Source organism: Ascaphus truei, chromosome 4 (assembly GCF_040206685.1).
Source record: "Ascaphus truei isolate aAscTru1 chromosome 4, aAscTru1.hap1, whole genome shotgun sequence".
Classification (NCBI taxonomy): Eukaryota; Metazoa; Chordata; class Amphibia; order Anura; family Ascaphidae; genus Ascaphus; species Ascaphus truei.
The window spans coordinates 86,070,225-86,095,954 of record NC_134486.1 but is presented as its reverse complement, the minus strand read 5'-3'; the positions used below and the strand labels follow the sequence as shown (position 1 = coordinate 86,095,954).

The 25,730-nt window shown below is 40.2% G+C and overlaps 1 protein-coding gene across 7 annotated transcripts in view; it reads left to right on the top strand.

Moving 5' to 3' along the window:
* EHBP1 (EH domain binding protein 1) overlaps positions 1-25,730 on the top strand; it is a 428,910-nt gene that overhangs the window by 104,030 nt on the left and 299,150 nt on the right. For all 7 annotated transcript variants that reach the window (XM_075596145.1, XM_075596151.1, XM_075596150.1 and 4 more), the window contains exons 4-5: positions 6,456-6,551; positions 11,315-11,368. In XM_075596145.1, the coding sequence (XP_075452260.1) occupies positions 6,456-6,551; positions 11,315-11,368 (150 nt within the window). The remainder of the gene's footprint in view (positions 1-6,455; positions 6,552-11,314; positions 11,369-25,730) is intronic.

The window sequence follows — 25,730 nt, the reverse complement described above, 5'->3', positions numbered from 1 at the left end:
GAAGGCTTTTAGGAAGTGTGGGATGTGACTCATTTAAATATACTTTGTATATCCATTCGCATATATTCCAGGGTACCTCGGTGTGCTCCAGGCAGTAATTTCTCCCTAATTTGTGTAGCTGTACATTGATATATGCCCCTTTACAAAGCATTAGTAAGACCACACCTTGAATATGGAGTACAATTTTGTGCTCCACTCCGTAGAAAAGACATTCTGGAATTACAGAGAGTGCAGAGAAGAGCCACCAAATGAATAAAGGGGATGGACAATCTAACTTATGAGGAGAGACTAGCTAAATTAGATTTATTTACATTAGAAAAGAGGCGTCTAAGAGGAGATATGATAACTATATACAAATATATTCAGGGACAATACAAGGAGCTTTCAAAAGAACTATTCATCCCACGAGCAGTACAAAGGACTCGGGGCCACCCCTTAAAGCTGCAGTTCAGTCTTTTTTTTTTTTATTATTTATTTTTTTACTTCAATAGTTTCATGTGTGCAATCTCTAATTACCTAAAGAACTGCATAGCTGCAGGTCAATTCGTTCTCCATGTATTGATAGGCAAAATTTGGTGACATAATTAGAGCTGGCATATGTTTTTATTTGCTTCTGTCAGTCAGTGGAAGCTCATGAATATTCATGAGCACTCCTGCACTGACATGTGCTAGAGGGAGGGCAGGGCTGACAAAGGGGTGTGCCAGGGCTTGTGACAGGACATGAAGGGGCAGTGCCTTAACAAATGGCTGTTAAAATATAATACAAGAAAATTGGTCTTTCAAAGTTGTTTTTTTAAAAACAGAAAATGCTAAAAGTATTTTTTCTTACTACAGAACTGATTTATTTAAAAAAAACACACATGCAGGATATTGACTGAACTGCAGCTTTAAGGTTGCAGGAAAGGAGATTTCACCAGCAACAAAGGAAAGAGTTCTTTACAGTAAGGGCAGTTAAAATGTGGAATTCATTACCCATGGAGACTGTGATGGCAGATACAATAGATTTGTTCAAAAAAAGGTTGGACATCTTTTTAGATGGGAAAGGTATACAGGGATATACCAAATAAGTATACATGGGAAGGATGTTGATCCAGGGATTAATCCAATTTGCAATTCTTGGAGTCAGGAAGGAATTAATTTTTCCCCTTAATGGGGTTTTTTGTTTGCCTTCCTCTGGATCAATAAGTAAGTATAGATATAGGATAAAGTATCTGTTGTCTAAATTTAGCATAGGTTGAACTTGATGGACCTACGTCTTTTTTCAACCTCATCTACTATGTAACTATGATGTCGTGAAAGTAGAAAAGGCAGATGAATTGAAACATATAAGCTATAAGGAGACACACTGACTACATCCAAAAACTAAAACACAATTAAACATATGAAACAAACTACACAAACAGTAAAAACAAGACTGACCAATGAACACAAAACTAGACAACAACAGAAATAATACAAATTATATGTAAGAAAAGATAGGTGCTAATCAAAAATTGCTCATAGGATGGAGAAAAATGATGAGACGGTACAGTAGTTGGGTATCACTGGAGACTCCAGGCAGGCAAAAACCACTTCCACCACGTCATCTACAAAACAAAAAGGGAGAGCGCAAGCTCCATAGTGTAATTCTGTAAAAGAAGCATTTAATCAGACCAAAATCTAAAAACATTACACAATCAAATGCCGGTAAGTATTGCGAGTGTCAGAGATAAATCTCAGAGGTCAGCTGCTGGGAACACAGTCTCTTTGGTGTGTGGATACACTGCCGAAACGGGATTAAGGAAGATGGCACAACCCAGAGAAATGTCTTCGGGAAACTTGGCACCGCAGTTGCCGTTCCTCCGGTACAGCCTCCGTCAGCATGATGACTCAATGAAACAGGAAGCGCAACCGTACACATTAATCATCGAATGCGCAACTTCATCAGGGGAAGGGCTACGGGCCCTCATATAGTCCAACAATTAATTGCTAATAGAGAAGGGTGTTAACCCTTCATATGAGTGTTCGAATGCCAAAATACCATCCTCTGTGAAAAATACATGTCTTTTTTTCTTTTGTTTGATCGTGTGTGTGCATATACATGCGCACATGCTTCAATATGATATAAAATTATATATATATATATATATATATATAATTTTTTTTTTTTTATATAGCAGGGTTGCAGACCTGTCTAAGACATGCAAATCAGCATACAGTAATATTTCCATTTGCTATATGCTTTACTGTGGAGGTTTTTTGTCACTTTTACCCACCATAATTTAACGAAGTGTGGTGAAACCTAGCCCTGCTTCATTTGGCAAAGCCAGTATAACCAACCCCACACTGAGGAGACCCATAAAGGTCGAACAGCTGTCTGTGGGTGGGTTTACTGGCTATGCATCTTAACCCTGGCTGAGCTCAAAGCTGTGAAATGCAGCAAGCTTAAGCTTATAGGGGACCATGTTAAATGGTTTTGAAGCAAAAGGTGGCACTGTGTGCTCATTTACATGTCATTTCCCAGAATCCCTTGCTGCAGTGGAAGCGTTGTGTGCTGGGTGATAATGGTGAAAGGCGGGGTTGCAGACCTGTCTAAGACATGCAAATGAGCATACAGTAATATTTCCATTTGATATATATATATATCTCTTCAGACCATGCAAAGGAGTATGGAGAGATGTATGCTGAGTATTACCCAAAGAGAGAAAAAAGAATGAATGGATTTCAAACCAAATGATAGCCTGTGACACAATCACAAGAAAAAATTATAATCGTTGGACAAAGATGGTACTCGACTGGATTTCACTGGAGCTTAAAAGATCAAGACGACGACCAAAAGAAAGATGGGAGGATGAAATCAGAAAATTTGTTGGAGCAACATTAAAAAATAAAGCGTACCTGGAAGATCCTTGGGGAGACCTTTTATCCAGCAGTGGATCGATCAGAGCTGCTGCTGATGTATGTATGTATGTATGTGGGTAATGTGCAGCCCTTTTGAGGGCTCATGAGGACGTACAGGCGGCCCTTGAGGTATGCCATCTTGCATACCGTTGCTTTAATGCGTCACCTAATACCTATCAGTTTGCCCTCATAAGAATTGGAGAGGCATTTCTGCAAAGGTGCCCAAGGCTGGAGGATGAGGAGCTGTGTTCTCCATAAGAACATTTGCAAAAAAAAATATTCTATGGTGGGGGGTGGGGGGGTTCTATAGAAACTGTTTACAAAGTCACATCCCCTTCCCCAGACAGGCTCTGGCTCTTGAGCCTTGCCCTCTCTCTAGCAGTGCACCAATTGTATCTAGTATCTGCCTGGTGACATGATCTTCCATACAGAACTTTGCATTGTGGGTACTGTTCCTGAGCACTAACAGTGATACAAAAGAACCCAGAGCAAGGCGATTGATTACAGGAGAACGGATCGATCGGCAACTGAGCTAATCACTTGTCAGTGTGCAGATTGTATTGATGCACATATTGAATGGAATTTATTTTTTTTAAACCACAGCTTGAACTGCAGCTGTAACCTTGGCCTATACCATTTACACTTCCATGTACTCGTTTTGCCTTTGTAGATGTGCCAATACACTAGTTAGATTGTAAGCGCTTTGGGGAAGGATCTTCTTTCCTTTAGTATTTACTTTCTATTTTATGTACATATTTCTATTAGTCTGTCCTGTAGTATGTCTTGCATTAAATCTCTTAAGCGCTACATGCCCTAGCAGTTGCTAAAAATATATAAATATAACACACATACAATGCACAAAGTCTTTTTGCTTAATTAACACTGAATTCTTTTTGAGTACCATGAAACTCACCCAAAAATATTTGAACTATTTCTGTTAGTAGCTGTGATGAGGACTTGAAGGTGTGGAGGCTACCTGTTTTACAATACCTTGTTGGCATTTCTTGTTATTGCACATGTTCATTTTCCATACTGCATAACACAGGAAGTGAGCTACATGTGCTAAACGGATAGTCTTACCAAAGTGAACTAATGGTTATAGTATTTTTAGGGTAAGTATTTCTTTTGTGCATTTTCTTTTAGTAGCAACTTGGATAACGTTCTGTTCAATAGACCAGCTTCTTCTCTCTTCTCAGGCAGCTGTCTTTGGATGTATTCTACTCTCCATCCTTATGATGGTGAGATGTGTTGGTTCTCACTACATCATAGTTCATACATCCCATTGTATACATCTATTTCTGTGTTCCTACTAAACTATATGATTATTTTCTGCGGACCAGTTTTCGCTGCAGTTCCACCTCCACACATTATTTATTTCTATTTTTTGCATTTCACTAGCCGAATGATGGCTATTGCTAAAATGTTATGAACCAGACCGAGTTCTTTGTAGAGGTAGTTTGTACAAGAGCATGCACAGTATTCATATCCTGAATGCCAATGTAGAATTTACACTTCTGGGTTTTTTTTTTTCTTTCCCTTTAGATGACCAACACAAACAATTTTCAGAAGATCAATTCAAATGCAATAAAACCCAACATTTAATCATTAACCATTTCATCTCACTTATACTGTATCATGCTGCATGCCTGCACATCCTAAGCTATTTCTAATATTTCATTTGTGTTTTAGTTACATATTTTGGTCAAAGTATGATGAGCTTTCTCACCATGCCAAAGTAACCCCAGTTTAGGCAAGTCTTCTATTTCATTATTTTTTTAACCTTGTCCTCTGTAATGGAGTCCTCTTAAAGGTATCACAATATGCAAAAACAACTAAAAACATTCTAGTAACCTTCTGGTGTTTATATACTGTGTTACATAATTACATACATGCTCCGGTCCCATTGCGTACGTTAATGCGGGTATGCCTGTGTTACATAGTTACATACATGCTCCGGTCCCATTGCGTACGTTAATGCGGGGTATGCCTGTGTTACATAGTTACAATCATGCTCCGGTCCCATTGCGTACGTTAATGCGGGATATGCCTGTGTTACATACATGCTCCAGTCCCATTGCGTACGTTAATGCGGGGTATGCCTGTGTTACATAGTTCCATACATGCTCCGGTCCCATTGCGTTCGTTAATGCGGGGTATGCCTGTGTTACATACATGCTCTGGTCCCATTGCGTACGTTAATGCGGGGTATGCCTGTGTTACATAGTTCCATACATGCTCCGGTCCCATTGCGTACGTTAATGCGGGGTATGCCTGTGTTACATAGTTCCATACATGCTCCGGTCCCATTGCGAACGTTAATGCGGGGTATGCCTGTGTTACATAGTTCCATACATGCTCCGGTCCCATTGCGTACGTTAATGCGGGATATGCCTGTATTGTATTTTCCCCACTTACACTACTCTTACTCCTTTGCTCGCTCTCATTAAAATGCACTTACAACTTTCTGCCTCACTGCTTCCCTAGAGGCATTTTCCAATATTTGTATTGTAGATGTAATAAAATCACCCGTTTTCTTCTACACTGTGAGGTTTCAGGGGGCTTTTCGATGTCCTTTTGACTCAATTGAGCTCTACGTGCGAAACATGGGAGTGTTTTATTTCCTTCTGCTCACTTTGGTGAGGGGTCTCTTTGTCACTTCTCTCCTTCAAGTAGGACAGGGCAAAGGGTTACCCTTCCTTCTCGGTTCTTTGGTAAGGTGGACACATGCACAGCTCATAATATAATTACAAAATGGTCTGATGGTCAATAACAGTAGATTTGACATATTTTAAGAATCCCCAGTGAAAAGAAAAATGTAGCTGAAAATAAATCTTTACAGAAACCAATTACAATTGTAAATCAAAAGAAATATATATTTTGTGGGGATTTTTTTATTTTTTTATTAAAAAAATGGGAATTTTTTAATGTGCCAGTTCTGTATTTCAGAAGCCTCTTCTGAGTACGAGTTAAACTTATTTGTATGTACTGTATGTATGTATTTATTTATAGCGCTATTAGTGTACATAGCGCTTCACATTAGTAATGCACATGACAATCATATAAATAACAAATAATACAAATAACAGATCATGGGAATAAGTGCTTCAGTCATAAAAGTAACATTTCGGAAGAGGAGCCCTTGCTCCGGGGAGCTTACAATCTAATTGGTGGGGAGAATGTACAAATACAGTAGGAGGGCGTTCTGGTAACGTTTTTATGAATCCTGCCTCATTACTGGGCAGTGCTTAATCCGATTTATAGATGACAATTTTAGGAGGCAAAATGTCCTGAGAATTTGGTTGCAATGTAAATCTACTATCTGAATTTCTGTCGGTGACAAACTACTATTCTTTTGGTATCTGTATCACATTTATTTCTGTTGTAATTTGGTTTGACATTTTATATACATGTATGTAATTTTACATACAGTAAATTCTAATATGTACAGTATAGTCAACTACATGGTATCACAACTTCCAAAAAAAAAGTAGTGTTGGGTAGCACTTAGAGCATGGGAAATGCTGCATTGGGAATGGCCAGCCTTGCTTGACATTGCACATGTTGTTCTCCTGCAGGCTCACAGTTGGCAGCCTGGAATAAAGAATCCTTACCGTGGAGTTGTTGTGTGGCCTGTCCCAGAGAATGTTGAAATCACTGTGACTCTCTTTAAGGTACGTTTTATGACCAGGAAGGGTGCTTCAACACGTTTGTTTAAATTGTACAGCATGTACTCCCATTCCAACGTGCTGCTGAGCAGTTTTCCAGTCGGCATTCTCTGGTATGACTGTTAAAGTATCAGTAGCTATTGATAAGTGGTGATGGTGTGTTTTTATTTATACTAAATGATGTAGTTTACATATTCAGGTTTACAGAATATTTTGTTCTATATGATTATCAACCAAAATATCTGTTCTCCAACTCCAGAGTCCAACACATATTGAATGTCACCAGGTCCAGCCTCTATGTCCTTAGCATAACCGCTAACACACTGGGCACCATATTTACTAAGCCATAAGGCGCCTTACACCCCCCAAAGCTTTAATGTTACTACATATTAAGAAACATACCAATTCAAGCACTAGTTACATATGGATTATAGTCTGGGTGAAGATTATAAAGAGCAGTGAGGGCAGTGCTCCGGACCGGATCCAAATGCCTCAACCAAGGTGTAGCTTTTGTCTGCTAAATATAGGGAATAACTAACTGCTTTACCACGTGTTTGGAGGTTTTCCTATTTGCATGAGACCTTTTTCACATCACTGTGTGCTCCCGCAAGGGGGTGTGCACTTAGTGCAGTGGTTTTAAACTTTCTCTTTTTTTTCCCATTCAGGAACCCTGTAGTTATATTGTGAAACTCTGAGGAACCCTAACCCTGTCTAATAGCGTGTCTGAGATCAGATGTATTGTATTGGCTTATAGGGAGATGACGTTGTGTACTGCGTTTGGCCACTCAGCATGGTTTACCTTGACTCAGGGTGCTGGATTCAGGCGGCTGGGTTATGAAGCAGCAAGGATGGAAAATAATGGGCACCAGGAACTTTTGTAGTACAGCAATTTTTTTATACGTGTCTCCTGGCACAGGGGTCGCTCACACTCGCAATGACAACATTGTATTGTTTTTATAAGCAGACGTACATAAATACGATGCATCCATTAGTGCCCACTCGTAACATCAAATGGAGGTGCGTCTACTTGGTTGCTTTACTGGTGTGGCACCCGGACCCCCTTTGTGGATCAAGACCATCATCAGTATTATTCCGGTTACAAAACTCCCATATGGGAATCCTGGTGGGTCCTTTATTATGGCCTACAGGGTTTGGAGCCTTTTGGGAGGTGCAGCTCTCTCGAGCGGTTTAAAAAAAAAAGTATTCAATTAAAAATTAAAAAAAAAAAAAATGTTTTTACATTGTAATGTCCATAATACCTTCTCTAGAGACTTCATCTTAATATATAAAATCAATGGTTGGTACTAGCTGCGGTGAATGTGATTGGTCCGTGGCCAGCCCGACTGTCATTGCCCAAGAGGTACGCCCCACTGTGACACACACCGCCCACAGCCCACACGACTGTCATTGGCCAAAACTTACAGTGACATCACTGACACACACCTACTTCACTGTCACACACTTGCACTGACAGCATACCCCCAAAGAAGCCCTGCAGAGTCCATGGTAAGTTCATCTCACACTCTCACCCCTGTGAACACACACACACACACACACACTCACCCCTGTGTACACACACACACACTCACCCCTGTGTGTACACACACACACACACACACACACTTTACATATTAATATGCCCACTTTCAAATTCCCGTTTTCTATTTATTCCCCATCCTGTGTAAAGTATATTATTCATTTTCATTAAATCATCACCAATATACTAAATGATTTGCCTAGGCGCCACAGTTTCCTATTAATTACACAGTGTAATAAAAAGTAAATAACTGATGTTACCCAACAGGATACTTCTCAAACCTTCCAGGGAAATATGCTCGGATTTCCCACAAGTACAGCCGTGGTTTGTTGTGGAAAGTGAGCGACCCCGTTGTTGTTTTCCTGACGGGGTCGCTCACTTTCCACAACAAACCACGGCATTAAATCATCACCGCCAGCCACGCTGTGCATTTCTTGCTTTACCTACGCACTTACCAATTATTTTCTAAAATGGCCGCAACACCAACCCCTCCTGTCCACTGTCCCTCCTTCCCTCTGGGGGCTGGGAGAGGGGGAGCACACAAATAGGGGGGAGAGGAGGGAGCAGGAAATTTAACTCACGGGCAACGCCGGGTCTCTCAGCTAGTTTTATTTATTTATAAAAAGTTTTACCAGGAAGTAATACATTGAGAATTGCCTCTCGTTTTCAGGTATGTCCTGGGCACAGAGTTATGACAAATACATGGTTACAAATACATAGTTGCATTAAGTGAGCAAGGTTATACATTATATACAAGACATTGCATGCACAGTAAGAGAAATGTGTTATAGGCGTATGTAATAATTACAGACAAGATTAAAATGAGAGATAGCTTTAGTTTTGGAAGAACTTAGACTTGTGGCAGTCTCCGGTAGATTTTGTAACTTGACTTCTGAGTGGAGTGGAGTAAAAGATTGTTGTAAAGATTACATGGACATATATACACACTGTGTGGCATGCTGGAAAATAAAGGCAATAAAATGATTGCATTAAACCAAGCGCTATGTGAGCTGGTATGCTTAAGGAAGGTTAAAAAAAGAACAATTATGGGTAAAGCAAGGTTCCTTGTAAACGGAGGAAATTAATATTCAGCGCACTAATTTTCTAATTTTGTGTCTTTTTCCCTGAAAGTTATTATCTACATACTTAAACACTGTATGCAATATAAGATCCTGGAGCAAGCTTGGTAAAAGTGTGAAACTTGGGGATGGAATCTTAAGTTATTTATTGTCTCTACTGCATTTTGTAGTTCTACAATTTCCCGTTTCACATCACACAGCTGTATTCTGTTGCTTGTTTTAGGGAACTAGCCAAGGAAAGTAAAAAATTAGACTGCGTCCCAGCTGTCCCCTTGAAATTGGGTATTTTGTTTTAGACTTCATTTTATCTGAACTGGGTGTCACACAGGGCTGATCTGGTACCTCTGGTGACTAACAAGGGCCCGAGGTATTTTTGAGTTTGCATTTTTGTGGCCACTGGGTCACAAATAGAAAGTTGAAAATAGTTGAATTGGCCCTGAATTAAGCATGGCCAGGAAACTATTTTCTGTCCAGTAGGAAATATTATTCATCCCCCCCCTGGATAAAAGGAGTGTGAACTCGAGAACCAGGTGTCCCCCGGAGGTCGGGGAACTGTGGATCAGCTCTGGAGTTGTTCAAGTAATTAACAACAACAACACTCTAGATCGGACTGTTGCTTTGTGACTGCGTGTATGTAATACAATCACCAATCTCGTGTGCAAAAGACAAATGTCCTAGAAAAATTAAAATAAGTGATAATGATTGGCTAATTGATGTTCAAATCTTCCATGGATGCCCGCAGTGCAATGTGCTACAGGCCCTTCGGCATAAAAAATGTAAAAGCCATGCTAACCAGGACACTTTATCCCACCTAAAGATGTACAGTGCAAACGGTGCTTCATTGGTTACATTTACACACACAAAACCATGCAGAACTGGATCTTTGTGTTACGATGTACTGTATTATCCAAATGGAGCACATCATGCAACAATGTAAGAGACTTGTTGAATCAAGGAGCTGGTGAGAAGGTTTCCCTCTTCTGTGTATACTGTACATGTGCTTTTAAGTAATTGCAGGTGTTTGTGGATGATACATTTCTGTGCAGGATGTCTATTCAGGGAAGGGTTTACAATGAGCGTGAGACAAGAAAGTCTGTGAAGGATTATGAGACCCCCTAAATAATTGATCCTTGTTTAGGCCTGTGTCCAATGTGCTGAATTTGTGCATACATTGTATGTTCCCAAATTATACATGCCAATACTGTTTTAGAAATAAAAACATGGATTACGTGCCCGGATGTGGCCAGTGTTGATGTAACAGGAGCACACATTTGTATTCCCAAACTTTTCATATTTTGCGTAACTGTTTGCAAAACTCTAGTCAGTGAAAAGGGAGCCAGGGTAAAGGCATACACCATCTAAATTTAAAATATACACTTTATGAAAACATGGTTATTTTGTTCGAAATGTATTTGAAAATATGCATCCTCTTGGATATCAGTATAATTTATGCATTTGTATTTAGTAATTTTTCGTTTTGGTTGTTTACAGATAAATGTAAGTTATTTTTGTGAATAAGGTGTCTGGACACTTTCAGCATTTTGAGAAAAGCAGGAGCAAGACAAAGTCCATAAACGGATTTTAAGAAACAGACGTGATCACACTGATTGTTTACCGAAGACTCTAGGTTCTGGACCTAATATTATGATGACCATTGCTAGGTTCAAGAGGTTAAAATCTGACTCTACATGGAAGCAGTAGTGCTGATATCCGTGAACGTGAGCTGTAGTTGTAATACATAGAGCAAGGAGCAAATATGAATTAAATAAGGTGCTACTTAATGTTAAGCCTGCTTTATACAAACAGTTGGCAAAGTTTACTAAATGGTGCTAAGCCATATGGCACTTTATAGACTGTTTATGAGCTGCATTTATAGTGTGCTCGGGCTTACCACAGATCAGCTACCATATTTTACTTGTATCTGACTTATAAGGCAGTCAGTGAATCTATAGACATGACTCTTAATCAAAAAAAAAAAAAAAAAGCTTGTGAAGAGGAGGTTGCTTTTTTTTCAAACAAGGTGAACCCCTCACCCAAAAAAAACCTTTGTTACCAAAACATAGTAAGACCTGGTTAAAATACACCAAATGTATGCTGTGTTTTATAAATATATATTTCACTGACCTCGGAATTTATATACACCTCTTTTCCAGGATCCACATGCAGAAGAATTTGAAGATAAAGAATGGACATTTATCATAGAAAATGTAAGTAACATACTATTACTGTATCATTGCATTGATTATAAACGATTACAAAAACACATGACAACGTTAGGAGTTACAATCACAGAATCTAAAGCTTAGTAAACAAACGACTTCAATCAAAGTTACCGTGTGGTTTCCACATTGTAGATCTGATGGACCTAATGTTATTGCAACATCATTTTTCTTTCCTTGTGACTTATGGACAACTCCATGCTAATTTACCAGGAACCTCAGACAACACAACCATATCCTATGGAGTAGAACGTCTTGTATGGTCATGTGTACCCAATAAGCTCAAATCTATAACATTTGAATGAAACGTTGGTCCAAAATTAGATTGAGTACCACAACTTCTAACCGTGTGTTTCTTGTCTGTTCTCTACTTTAATATTTTCCCCTGACATGCCCCAGTTGTGAGCTTTGTTTGGTAGTGTACATGAGTCGTTTAAACCAATATTGTTATAATTATAGTGAATACAAACCCATGTGAAAAACAGGCTGCAAGGGTTTGTCACTGGTCTGCTCCAGCAAACTGTGGGATATATTTCCATTACAAGACTTCTAAGATGCTTAACAGTTAGAGGCAATCAAAGGAGCTTAAAAATATGTTTTTGTTTTAATATATGCAGCCTCTGATTACCGTTATTGAAAACAAATTACCTAAGTTGCCAATCGATTGGTTCTCCCGGGATCGATCAGCAAAATCCTGTTTCCCAGGGTTCACTAAATGGCCGCCTTTCTGTTTCAAATCAATCCTTGAGTCAGCGTAACTCAGAGCTGCAATGTATTCTTATATCTCTAAGGTAATATTATCTATTGTTACAGTTTGCTGCTCAAACTGCTGGGAACATTGGTAACATATTATCACAAACAGGAAAGTGTTACAAAGATCTTGCATTGCTTGGTAGGGGGGTGAAAACCTGCTATAGAAATCAAAGGATGCTCAGCATATTAAAACTCATTCAAAATGGAATAGAGTATAATTTTTAAATTTAAAAAAAGTAGTAAGTATCTAATATTACAGAACTGATTTATGTAAAAAAAAAAAAAGATAAGATATGGTATTGCTTGGATTGCTCGTTTTAAAGGATTAATACAGTTTTTGGCAGAATCCGATTTAAATGTGATCTCACAATCATGGTATGGTAGGTTAATAAATAAAATAAAATCACTGCCAACCCAAAGACTTAAAAAAAAGAAAGGGGGAAAAAAAGAATCTTGTTTCAATTTACTTGCCACACAATATCAGAATAAACAAGTAAAGCAAATATTTGATTAAAAATGCTACTTTTTCTGTTTAAGGAAGATGAAATGGCTTAATAGCGCCACTTAGTGGTGACATGTAGACTTGAAAAGCTGCCTGTCCTTTCAGTGCTGGGGAGGCGAATCCAAGAATAAAACATCACCTTACGATTTCGGGAGCTGTGATTGGTTCTCTGGCACTCCCATAATAATTATTGTGTTAACACTGGTACACCCAGTCTTTTGACACACAGGCTTGTAAATTCATAATGAACTTGTATAAAAACAAGAGAACTGATCTTAAAGGCTATAATCAGTGCTGCTTTTAGTAGGCGTGCTGGTGCTATACATTTAGGGTGGTTCTCTTGGCTCTGTGCATTACCCAGAGCATCTATTTCCCACAAATTAAAAGGGACACGTGACACTAAAGCAGCAATCTATATTTTTAATTCATTTTTATTCTTCTTATCTGACAAGCTGCTTAATTATGTTGTCATTGAATGCATATGGTACACATTTGCAATAAAGACTAGATTGCTGGACAGTTTGTATTGGTTTCGCTGTGCCAGAAAGTATAAGGCTGCGCTTATACTGTAGTGCCGGCGACTGCGACGCCGCGGCAAAACAAATGCATTGCAGCCATCTCGTGTGTTTATAGTAGAAGCGGAGCGACGGCTTGGTCGCAATTGCTGGAAGTCCAAGTCAATTTGATTTTTCCAGCGACTGCAGCGCGATGTCACCGTCACTATAAGCGCAGCCTTACAGAGTGGGGTGTTATGGGCCCCTAGGCACAGCTGTGGTGCACGCCTCTTTACCTGCCGCCCTCCTCCTCCTCCTGAACCGCAGCGTTAAATGACGCTGTGGACATCACCAACGTGGTGTCGCGTTGCCGTGATGTCATTTGACGCTGTGGTTCAGAAGGAGGAGGTCGGCAAGTAAGGAGGCCTGCACCACAGCTAAGTGCCTTCCCATCAGCACGGCAAAAGTATGTGGGGGCAGACATTTTTGCCGCCCTAGGCCCGGGCCTAATGGGAAATCCGCCACTGGTTATTATATTTTGCTTTATTTCACCCATCACCGGTGAGACTCGACAGTTTTCAGTGAACAGTCACTGTTTCTTTTCATCTGGTTCCGGATAACCGTTCCCCCAACACTGCGTGCTAATGGCCAATTCTGTGTTTTCATCATACGTCTTTCTTTCGGATCTCTCACCTATATAGCACAGTAGTTATTTATTTTAATTATTTATCAAATGTATTACCAGGCGGTCATACATTGTGTTACCTCTCGTTTTCAAGTATGTCCTTGGCACACAGTTATGATGACAAATACATGGTTACATTAGAAGTTGTAGGTTTCATCGGACATGCATCTGGTACCAGCTGGCAAACCATGTTTTTGCATTTAGACTCCACTACGGCCCATGATGTGTGTGGCATCTGCACGTTTTTACATATTTACTTTAGGCCTATGCTGATTGTTTTGCATTTTTGGAACGTTGTGCAAGACTCTCTTGATTGTGTTCTGTTTAGTTTTTCATGCTAGCTTTTCCACGATGGGTTAGAAAGAAACAAAACTAATGTGGACTGACATGGTTTTCATTACATTGGAGAATTGAGCACATGTTTATGCGTCTTAGTACTTTCCTGTTTATACTTTGTTGTTTTAAAATCTTGTTCACCAACATTTGAAACTTACGATGGTTTTTTCTATGACTTTATTTAGAGTTTTTCTAAATGCCTTATATGGGGATTTACATTTTCTTGATGTGGGTTTTTGTTATGGGCGAAGTGTTGTGGTGAAGTGCATTTTTGTTTGTTTGATGATTGTGAGTAGATCCTTCACTAGTGCCTGTTCGACGGCATTGAGGGTCTGGTCTTTCTCTATAGTTCTTAAGCCCACTGGATACCATGATCGTGTATAATTGAAGTATACAGGCTGCTAATATCAAATGTGACAAATAGAGGACAGTAGTTGTGGTAATATCCTGCTCTTCCTGTATTCTATTGAGAAAGGGAGGGTTGTCCTTAAGGATTTCTCTTGTACAACAAGTGGTCTCAGTTCTTGACCCAGAAATATCGCAAGTGGTTGGAACAGATTCTGTTCCCACAGTGATAGGTCTGCCTGGTGGATGTGTAAGATGATGTATTTTGGGTCATGTTTATATGATCAGTATTATCGGATTTTCATTAGTCAAATTTGCATAAACACTTGGAGATTACCCCACCCTCAAATGTTGCATTCCATCTTTCTTCAATCATGGCCTGGATCATTGGGTAGGATTGTTGGGACAGGGGCGATGGTTGCCACGATTATGAAGTTGTCCCAATATCTCGCTTCTGTAATGTTTTTCTATCTAAGACCACTGTTTCTCACCCTTATCAGCAGGTTTAATCGCAATAGCATTGTAGCCTCGCAGCGATTTAAGTGCTTGGTGTTCGTACTCTGTCATATCTACACCCTGAACTGTTAGTGTCCCGTTAATTAGGCAACTGTATGCTTGTTTCATGTCGACATTGCGTAGTCCATACTGGACGTTCCCATACATCGTCCATGGGGGGCCGTTTCAGTACTCCCCTTGTCCCAATGATGTCATCACATATAGCCTGTCCTCATCTCTGTTTTCACTGTTTCTGCCTTAAATAGCGGTGAAACGGGGCTCAGCATTGAAAACTGGATGGAGGGCTATTAGGCCCGAAACGTCGCTATTTGTAAAGATTTTTGCATTCCATGCATTTTTATTACTTATTGTTTTTTTTCCCTGTCTTTTCTTTTATTATGATTAAATGAAGTAATCCCCTTTTTTTCTTTATGGTTTGTAGTGCTCCATCTTTAGAGGTTTAAAAAGCGTATTAGCGCAGGGTTCGCACGGTGTATGCGTGATGCAAGACATTGAGATAGATGGTCTTTATTTTCTATATTGATTTATTTCTGCTGACTTGGGTGGTGGTCAGTGCCTCTCCATGTGCACCCTCTCACACACTTTTTTTTTTTAGTATGGAGTATGGTCATCCGCAATATCTTCTGTATAACATGCAGATTTCTGGTAGAAAGGATTGATGTCTCCTCCTGAAACATAGGGATAGCATGGGGACATCCCAGAAAAAGAAGCAGCCTGTGCTGATTGCCATTATGTTTATTCATTTAATTTTTTTTACTGTGATTACTTTGATCTCTTCTTCGCCTTTACACTGCTGTTTTGATTTCTAGAATCTGATTCAGGGCATAAAAAAATACAAACCCTTTGGGTGCCTATGGACATAGTTACAACGTGAAGGGGATGGTACTCCAATAGCCACGTCATCATTTTACTGCTTATTTTTCATGGGGAGATGGGGTGATCACTCCCGGAGCAATCACGTGACTGACTCCGATTGCGCTTTGTGTATTGAAGCAGCTGTTTTCTTCATTCTTACATGCGAGCGCCACTTCCATTTGGATCGGCCTCACCGCTCCGTCATGGTAATCTGCCCGGAAAATTACAAGCAAGTGCCCATATAACGTACGATGTATGTCATTAGAAAAATGTAAAGGTTGGGTGGTCTTCATGCCCTTTTCAAAGCTATGATCATTGGTAAAACCTGATCATTTCATTTGTTCGGTTGATATAAGCGTTTGTCCAACAGTTTAAAATGGAGCTCTCACCTGAGGCCAGTGTGACGGTTACCATGATATTTTTTATATAGAGAGGAGGAGGGCAAGATATGAACATTAAACACACACACGCTTCTATGGGAATTGCTGCTTTAATAAAGTTTATCACACTTTTTTCTCTCTCTTTAGGAATTATACTGTGCACATGTAATTAGTTGACAACAAAATTGTCACTAACTGTCTCAGCTTCCCCTTTTTAAGTAAACTTCCCGTGTGCTATTTATAAATTGGTTATCCTTTTTATGCTTTATCACAGTAGGAATGTCTTCTGCAAGCCCCTATTTCAGAAATGTTTTTTTTGCAGAATGTCTAAATTCATATGAATGTGTAATGAGAGAATGTTACATAACTGCGATTTCCCCATATTGCCCTGGATGTATTGCAACTTTAATTGTTGCTTTTGTTTATACACTTGATTCTATCATTAAAGATTATGCTTGCTGTAAAACGCCGTTATTCAGTTATGAAACAGCAATTGATGCCATCTAGTGGATACTTTTATATATGCAACGTAAAAAATGCACAGTTCTGTCAAGTCTGGGTGCTTGCATTGAGATGTGCACAAGCTCTATTTTGGGCTTGGTTATATGGCACTAGCAATGACAACCAATGCAATTATTTGTGTGTGTATACTTGTTGATCCACTGCTGGATGACTATATCTATATGATTATCCCCTGAGGAAGTTGCTGTCAAGCGTCAAAACACGTTGGGTAGAGACGTCATCTGATGCAACTGACGTTATCAGAAGAGGACGGAGTCGGTGGAGCTGCATAGAGCGAGCTACAAACCTTTACATCTGGTGTTTCACTTTGTCCTGCCGTGCCTCTGCTTCTCCTCCAAGGATCTGGCCTGGCCATGTCAGTTAGCCTGTCGTGAGGCCAATATTGATTTTGCGATCGAACCACGCACCTTCATTCCTGTGACACTTTTTGAACATCCATCACGAGACTCCTGGTTGGTGATTTTGAGATTCGCGCTCTATGCTTTTCACCTGTCCTCTTGTTGTGAGTGCATATCTTACCATTTCAAGATGAGGGAAGTAATTGTTTTAACAATATTGCACTATGTAGCGTGTGCTTTTATTTCCTTTTCTATGGATCTTCCTTTGAATGTGGTGCATCCTATAAAAAGCTGGCAGAAGTCGCCACCATTTGGTCTACATTCATCACCTTTGACTTTGGATGTTTAGATATTTGCAAGCTTACATCTTAAACCCATTCCGAGTACTCCCTTATTTATCCCTCTGGATGCTCTAAAGGGCTTTTTTTCTATCATTGTCTTTTATTGACTTTCGTTCACTCTTATTAATTGTCAGTGTTTTGTGTTTCTCACAGGCCCGTACCTAGGCAGTAAGCAGATATGGTGCTGCTTAGGGGTGGCAGGTCTCAGGGGGCGGCAAGAGGGAGAGAGAGTAACAGCACTGCTGCTTTCCTTTTTAAATACATGTAGGATTGAAGCAGGGGGTCCCTGGAGCTGAAATGAATGGGTTTTAGCCCCGGAAACGCTTTTATTCTGATTTCATCCTACAGTACCATTTTATATTTTGATCATTGCCTTGGTCTCTTAATCTCTTGGAATCCAGCCGAATACATCTTTGTCCAACGATGGTCATTTCTTCTTGCGATATGTCCGTCTCACTGCCATTTTAATTTCTTAACCCTTATGATAGTGTCACACTTTTTGTTTTGAAATGATTCATTCTTTTTCCTGTCTCTTCACGTAATACTTAGCATACTGTACATCTTTCTACTTTTTTTTTTTGCATTTTCTGAAGCTTTTCAATCATCTTTCCATTTAGGGTCCAAGTTTTACATCTATACGCAAGCACCGTGGAAAGTTCCCTTGAAATATTGTGTTTTCTTCCAAATGCTCTCCATCCCATCTTCATTTTCCTATTGATTTCATTCAAAAGGTTCCCATCCATTGTTACTTCCTGGCCAAGTTAGACCTAGTCTGACTTCTAGTTCTATTCCATTTCTTTTTATCTTTGTAGAGTTGACACCTTTTGTTGAATATCACTTTGGTCTTGCTGAGATACATATCTCTAGCGGTCTTCTGGCAAAAATAACAATGTTATCTGCAAATCGTAGGTGACAATTATTCACTGATATTTTTATTTTTTATTCCTTTTTTATCCCAGTCGAATGTCCTGAATAATTCTTCAACTGATGCTGTTAAAAGCTTTCATGACATGGTTTCTCCATGTCGCACACCCCTGCTGATCCTTATCTTGCTTATATTTCCATATAATCTAATTATTTGTGTGTCTCGTTAATTTACTTTAGAATATCAATATTTATTAGGTGTGCTAATGGGATCTTGAGAAGTAGAATAACTCCGTGATTGAAATATTAGTGATTATTCATAATATCTACATTAATAAATATACAATATTATATTAGTGTGTGTGTGTGTGTGTGTGTGTGTGTGTGTGTGTTGGTTTACTGGCTATGCATCTTAACCCTGGTTGTGCTCAAAGCTGTGAAATGCAGCAAGCTTAAGCATATAGGGGAACCATGTTGAATGGTTTTGAAGCAAAAGGTAGCACTGTGTGCTCATTTGCATGTCATTTCCCAGAATCCCTTACTGCAGTGGAAGTGCTGGGTGATAATGGTGAAAGGCGGGGTTGCAGACCTGTCTAAGACATGCAAATGAGCAAACGGTAATATTTCCATTTGATATATATATTTTTTTCAAATACATTTATTTGGGGCTCGCGGAGAGGGAGACAGCTGGCCTGGGGGCGCAAGAGAAAAAGATTGCACTCCCCTGCTCTATCTCATCATCCCTCCTCATCACCAACCCTCATCATCTCTCCCCCTCCTCCTCCTCATCTCCTCTCTCCTCATTTCTCCCCCCCCCCTCCTCCTCCTCCTCATTTCTCCCCCCATCATCATCTCTACTCCCCCCATCCTATCTCTTCTCCTTCCCCTCCCATATATACAAACAAACACTACACCATAGACACACATACCATATACAAATACACATTTATATTAAACATATAAAAACCACTAAATATACAACATATACATGCACATAATGCATGAAACACACATGCATTACAAATACACACACACACCAACACAGACACACACACCAACACAGACACACACACACCAACACAGACACACACACTTACCATCACAGACACACACACCATCACAGACACACACACGCACACACACTTGCCAACAGACACACCACGGAACCGGGAGATGCAGATAGGAGCAGCTATGGAGTGCTCTGCAGCGCCACCTGCTGCCTGTAAGTGGTTAAACAGGAAGAAAACCTTACTCGCCGCCTCCCTCCAGCTGTTCCGTGATCAGCTCCACACTACGCAGCCGGCATCCTCCACTCTCCTCATACCCGCCCAAGCCTGTCTCTATCTGAAAAGAGACAGATGGGCCAAGAGCGTGGGCCCCCCGGGCTTTGCCTGGGCTTTAGCTATGCCCCTGGTTTTGTATAATATCGCTCTTTGTGGATATGTGTACAGTGTAACTGTTGCTGTACATCATTATTGTCACCAGGTGGTGCACCAAGAGTACATGTCCAAACACTTTAAACATAAGGTCTGCGCATGCGTTCGTTTTCTTGGCACTCTGTACGAGAATGACAATTAGAGCATGCACATAGCCATACAGTCAATGGCCTGTACAATTGGAGTATTCACATAGCCATACAGTCAATGGCCTGTACAATTGGAGCAAGCACATAGCCATACAGTCAATGGCCTGTACAATTGGAGCAAGCACATAGCCATACAGTCAATGGCCTGTACAATTGGAGCAAGCACATAGCCATACAGTCAATGGCCTGTACAATTGGAGCAAGCACATAGCCATACAGTCAATGGCCTGTACAATTGGAGCATTCACATAGCCATACAGTCAATGGCCTGTACAATTGGAGCAAGCACATAGCCATACAGTCAATGGCCTGTACAATTGGAGCATTCACATAGCCATACAGTCAATGGCCTGTACAATTGGAGCATTCACATAGCCATACAGTCAATGGCCTGTACAATTGGAGCATTCACATAGCCATACAGTCAATGGCCTGTACAATTGGAGCATTCACATAGCCATACAGTCAATGGCCTGTACAATTGGAGCATTCACATAGCCATACAGTCATTGGCCTGTACAATTAGATTGTCTTACCAACTACAATATATTTGTACAGTATCAGCGCCTTGAAAAATAAAGTCCAATGAATGTCCAGATGTACTGGTAGTGTTAAGCTCCTTGTAGGGTAATCAAATCCAGTACCCCTGGATCTACTTTGTGGCTCCGTGGATAATGTCCAGTGATATGTGGAGTTAAACACACAGAAAAAATCATAGTGTACTCTGCTTATTATAAAACATATGACTAGAACAAACATACAACTCAAACATACAACACTGACACACACAAACTTACACAACACTCTACATATAAACACAAACAAACAAGGCTGTACAAACATTTATGCTAATTTATTCAAATATAAAATGGACACTAAAGTTCCATAAAATGGAGACGATGGTCTGTTGAGGATGATCCGGTGGTTAAAACCATTATCCTACTTACAACGCGGACACGCTCATAACGCGGCTGAGCGTAGCTCCCGGATTAAAAAAAGCTAAGCTGCATTTTTTTTAAATACAAATATTCAATGCTTTATTGCTAACAGACACACACGGGGAGAGACACACATACGCTGGGATTCCCCAGGGTCAGAATACATTTTTATAGGGCTAGTAAAAGTTTGGAAATGACTGAGGTACAAAGTACAAGAAAGAGTGCAGCACTCAAAGAGTCAGGTGAGGAAAGGCCGTGGGGGCTGAAGCTTTGTTGCCACAAATTATATCCACTGATTTATATCCACTTTTTGCACCTGAAATGCAGTGATGAGCTTTTCCTTGCCAGGAGAAATCTTCGTGTTTCTTTTATTTTATATACAGTCGCCTCATATTGTGGCCGCACTGCTGGAAGCATTGCACCTCCATACTTTCCTGATATATTTCTTTTAGCCCACTAAGGTATCTTTTTGTATGTTACGGAGGTGGGCCACGGTCTCAGGGTTGACTAGTATCTTATTACAGTGGAAGTGTACATGGTACTGCTGTTTTGTAGAAGACCCTACGTGGTGGAAACGGGTCGGAGAAGGATGGTAGATGAAGGCAGCTTACACTGAAAGTAGCAATATAATTGAGGTGTACTCTGTGTCCTTTAAAAGATCTTTAAAGCCTTTAATGAGGTCCAAATTACTTAAATGTTCAGCAATGTCATGACACATGTCGATCCATTCTCCTGCATATTATTAAGTCCTTTCCCCCAATGTTTCTACCTATGGTACTGACCTGTCAATGAGTTCTCCCAAGTGCACAGTTGCTCTCTGAGCTTCTCTGTCGTACAAGGTGCTCCCAACTCCACGCTGTGACGTGTAGGTGTGTCTGCTTGTGTCTGTGTCTGTCTCAGTGTGTGTCCGTTACCAATAAAGATTTGACCAGATGTTTAACAAAAAAAAAAAATCTATTCAAAGCTTTATTGGTAACGGACATGCACACACCATCCCCCCACGCGATGGCTGACTCGTGGTGTTGGATCCTGTGCACCCTGCTCCCGGTAAGTCCTGATCACAGAGGCCAATTTTTTTTGCGATCCGGTTATAATGTGGTCTCATGTGGACCCCGAGCACCGCATTATAACGGGGTTCAGCTGTATACTGTATATACTGTATATATACCAGAGGACACACAAAGTTGCGGTTTGTTACATCTTGGAGTACGGAGTTGAAGCAAGGTATCCAGTGCTCGTGGAATCAGCTGTATATTCTAAAGGAGTGTGAAGTCCTCGTGTGGTTAAATTACACGGATGGACTACGGTTTGGCTGCATGGTCATCCCTCCCTCCTTTCACCCTTCCCCCCGCTTCATCGGGGCATCATTTACTCGTGAGTAACTAAACTCAAGGATTCATTTCTGGATCGGCAAAATTGCGGCTTCCTTGCATTAGGAGGCACAGCCGACGGACCTCCTGTTACCATCACTCACGAGCGGACACAGGTGAGATTATACCGAGCACTGTACATGTTCCCACACTTCTTAGGAACTCTATAATACCTCTGTATCTTTCCCTATGGACTCATTCATGTGATTTACCATCATAGTATCACCTGTTTGATCTCCCCTCATTGAGTCAGTCCCTTGTTAATTGTGTATCTGCTATCAGCAGGTCTCTCCTCACTGAGTATCAGCTTCTAATAGGTTAATTTTGTTTTTTCAGCATTATTATTATTTTTTATCAGTTATCCTGTTTTTTATTTTGGGGGCATTTATTAATCGGTTTAATAAATTGTCTTAATATTTTAATATTATTGGTCACTTGTGCTCTTTTTGTGTGTGTGTGTGTGTGTGTGTGTGTGTGTGTGTGTGTGTGTGTGTGTGTGTGTGTGTGTGTGTGTGTGTGTGTGTGTGTGTGTGTATATATAAAAAATTAATTTTACCACTTAAACATACCACTTCTATTGGTTCATTTTCTCCTGGCAGGTAGTTTGCCCTTTAACATACAGTATATTGCTTCTGCTTATTTCTTCTCTTGCCTAGTTTGACTCTTTAATGTATAGACTTAAGCAGTTATAGTATCTGTACACGTTTTTGGCGTTGGATACATAGCTGCGGGTTTTATTCCAGCCTCAGGCATTGGCTGTGTGACAGTGAGCAAGTCACTTCTCTCCCTGTGCAATATGGTAACATCAGAGTTCCGCTCTCCTTTGTCCTCAGAAGAGCACAATATATGTGCTGCCAGGATTCTACCCCAGAGATGTCTGCATTAATGCATTTGGAGTGCAACTCCTGAAGCCTTTGAAACTGAAAGGTGTGAAAATACAAGAGATTGCTATTAATAATATAATTTTTTACTATAGTTATCACACAATATTTTAGACATTGACCATCTGAAACTGTTTCATTACATTATCAAGTTTGGGCAGTAGGATAATGAATGAAAACCGATCAGTTCAAATATAGTGTGAAGTCTGCATTGCATCATCTACCGAAAGCAGTAATTTACAAGAGATACCTCTCTCCTAGCAGTAGCTGTGACTACAAGGTATTGAAAGTGCCATTTTGTAGCCATGAGCTACATAGCTTTGCAATGACATGATATTGTACCGATGAAACTGAAAAAAGACCTAGAAACCTGAAGGAATTACAATATCTCTTGGTTGGGAGGGATTGCATCGGTAAAGATAAATCTTTTACCGAGGCTCATGTACCTCTTCAGCACTTTTCCTATACCAGTAGTAGGGAGAGATATGAGACCTTCAAACACACCTTGCTAAATTCATCTGGGGCGGTTTAGCGATGATATATAAATCTGTTATGTATAGACCAACAGAGCTCGGGGGACTAGCCCTCCCAGACCTGATGAAGTACTAATATGCCTCCGAACTTGCCCACATCCTTTTATGGAACTCCAGGAGAGGGGCTAGGGGGTGGATTTAATTTAAAGCTTACTACAAAACGAACAGACATGACCCCGCTCTTCGATAACCCAAAATTTTCCCCTGGGTGGCCCAAAGTTGCCTACCAGGTATGGAAAAAAACGGGCATCCAAAGAATCAAGGATATATCAATCACGGGTCTAAAACATTCCCCGACTTACAAGAAAAAAATAAGTTACCCTCTTTGGAAATATTCCGATATTTACAAATAAAGAAATTCACCATGCAGTTTTACCTAAATAAAGACCCGCCCTCTTCAACAGGCTTTGAAATCATGTTCAGTGTTAGATACTGTATCTGATAGCAGTCCCTTATTTAGATATCTATCAAACTCTTGATATGTGGAGAGACAAACCAGAGGTTAGCCTACATGACCAAGTGGGAGTAAGAGCTGTGGGAACTCCTAGAAATCGAGGACAATGTCAGGATATATGGGAGGCAGCGGCCAAAAGCTCAATTTCTACAGTCATTAAAATGCGTATAGTTGCTCCTGAGATGGTACATGACCCCGCTCATTTTCGGTGCCATACAGTATATACTTCCTATTCCCCCTTATGCTTCAGAGGGTGCAGTCAGAACGGTCTTCGACTCATTTCTTTGGCTTGTCTGCTTATGGCCCCTTTCTGGAGACAAATTTTGTAGATCTATAAATGCGGTTCTGAATTCAAACATTGCACTATTGGGCAAACCAATTCCTGATACAGTATACCCAAACATCAATTAAAACTCACAACCCACATACTGTCTGCAGAAAGGTGCTGTATTGCAGCAGCATGGAAGGGGGGAAAAAAAGTAAAGCCCCATTTATGCTTAATATTAAAAATATAATATGGAATGTAGCTGCTATGGAATAAATTACAGCTTTTTTGAGAGGAAAAATGCAACAAATATTCCCTAGTGCAGGGGAGTCTTGGCTGAGGGCAAACAGGCTCCAGTGGCAGACCTAGCTATGGGCCAGTTAAATCTCTCTCCCCCGCACCCCCCCCCCCAAACCAGCTAAGGCCCAGAGGGACTGGCTGTCTGACCCACTCCAAATCTACTGGCGGTCTGACAGGGACCAAGTTAATGGTACTCGTCAATGGTACTTGTGTCTTTTGTCCGTTTTGTGTCACATATAATAGGCATACTAAATATCACCCTCAGGGGTTGACTAGAGTGGTCAGGATTTATAATCATCTCGACTGTTATGAGTGTATATATTTATAATCCTTGCTGGTGTCTCATACTGTATAATTATCTTGTCCCTGGTCCTCCCTGTCTTTGTTCTGTATCCTATCGAAACTTTATTTACAGAAGAAAAGGTTTGCTCAGCTTGTTCAATTAATTACGTACTGGAGGGGTGCAATCGGGGAATAATGTGGCAAATATACAAGAACAGAGGAACGGTTCCCTATATGATGCATCTCTAGCACCTCCACAAATATAATAAAATATAACTTTTAATACTAGTAGTATAAAAACTCAGAGAAAACAACCATATAGCTAAAAACTAATGGAGCAGCGAACTGTAATTAAAGTGGTGGGATCATAAGTATAGGGGCAAAGTATATAGTGCAAGGTATACGTGTTGTAGTAAAAACGTGAATGTGCTATAAGAGGATCCCGATGCAATGGAGTGATAAATACTTGAAGCTCAAGCAAACTCTGTGGGTAAGTGTAAACCATCAAACAATGAGAAGGGGAACAAAAAAGTCTAATCAAAAGTGTAAATCAAATCAAATGCTGTGCTAATGCACCCATGCTACTCAGAGTGTAAATGGAATGAAAACAATACTTCTGCACTGACCTGTAGAGAATGTGTGTGTGTGTGTGTGTGTGTGTGTGTGTGTGTGTGTGTGTGTGTGTGTGTGTGTGTGTGTGTGTGTGTGTGTGTGTGTGTGTGTGTGTGTGTGTGTGTGTGTGTGTGTGTGTGTGTGTGTGTGTGTGTGTGTATATATATATATATATATATATATATATATATATATATAT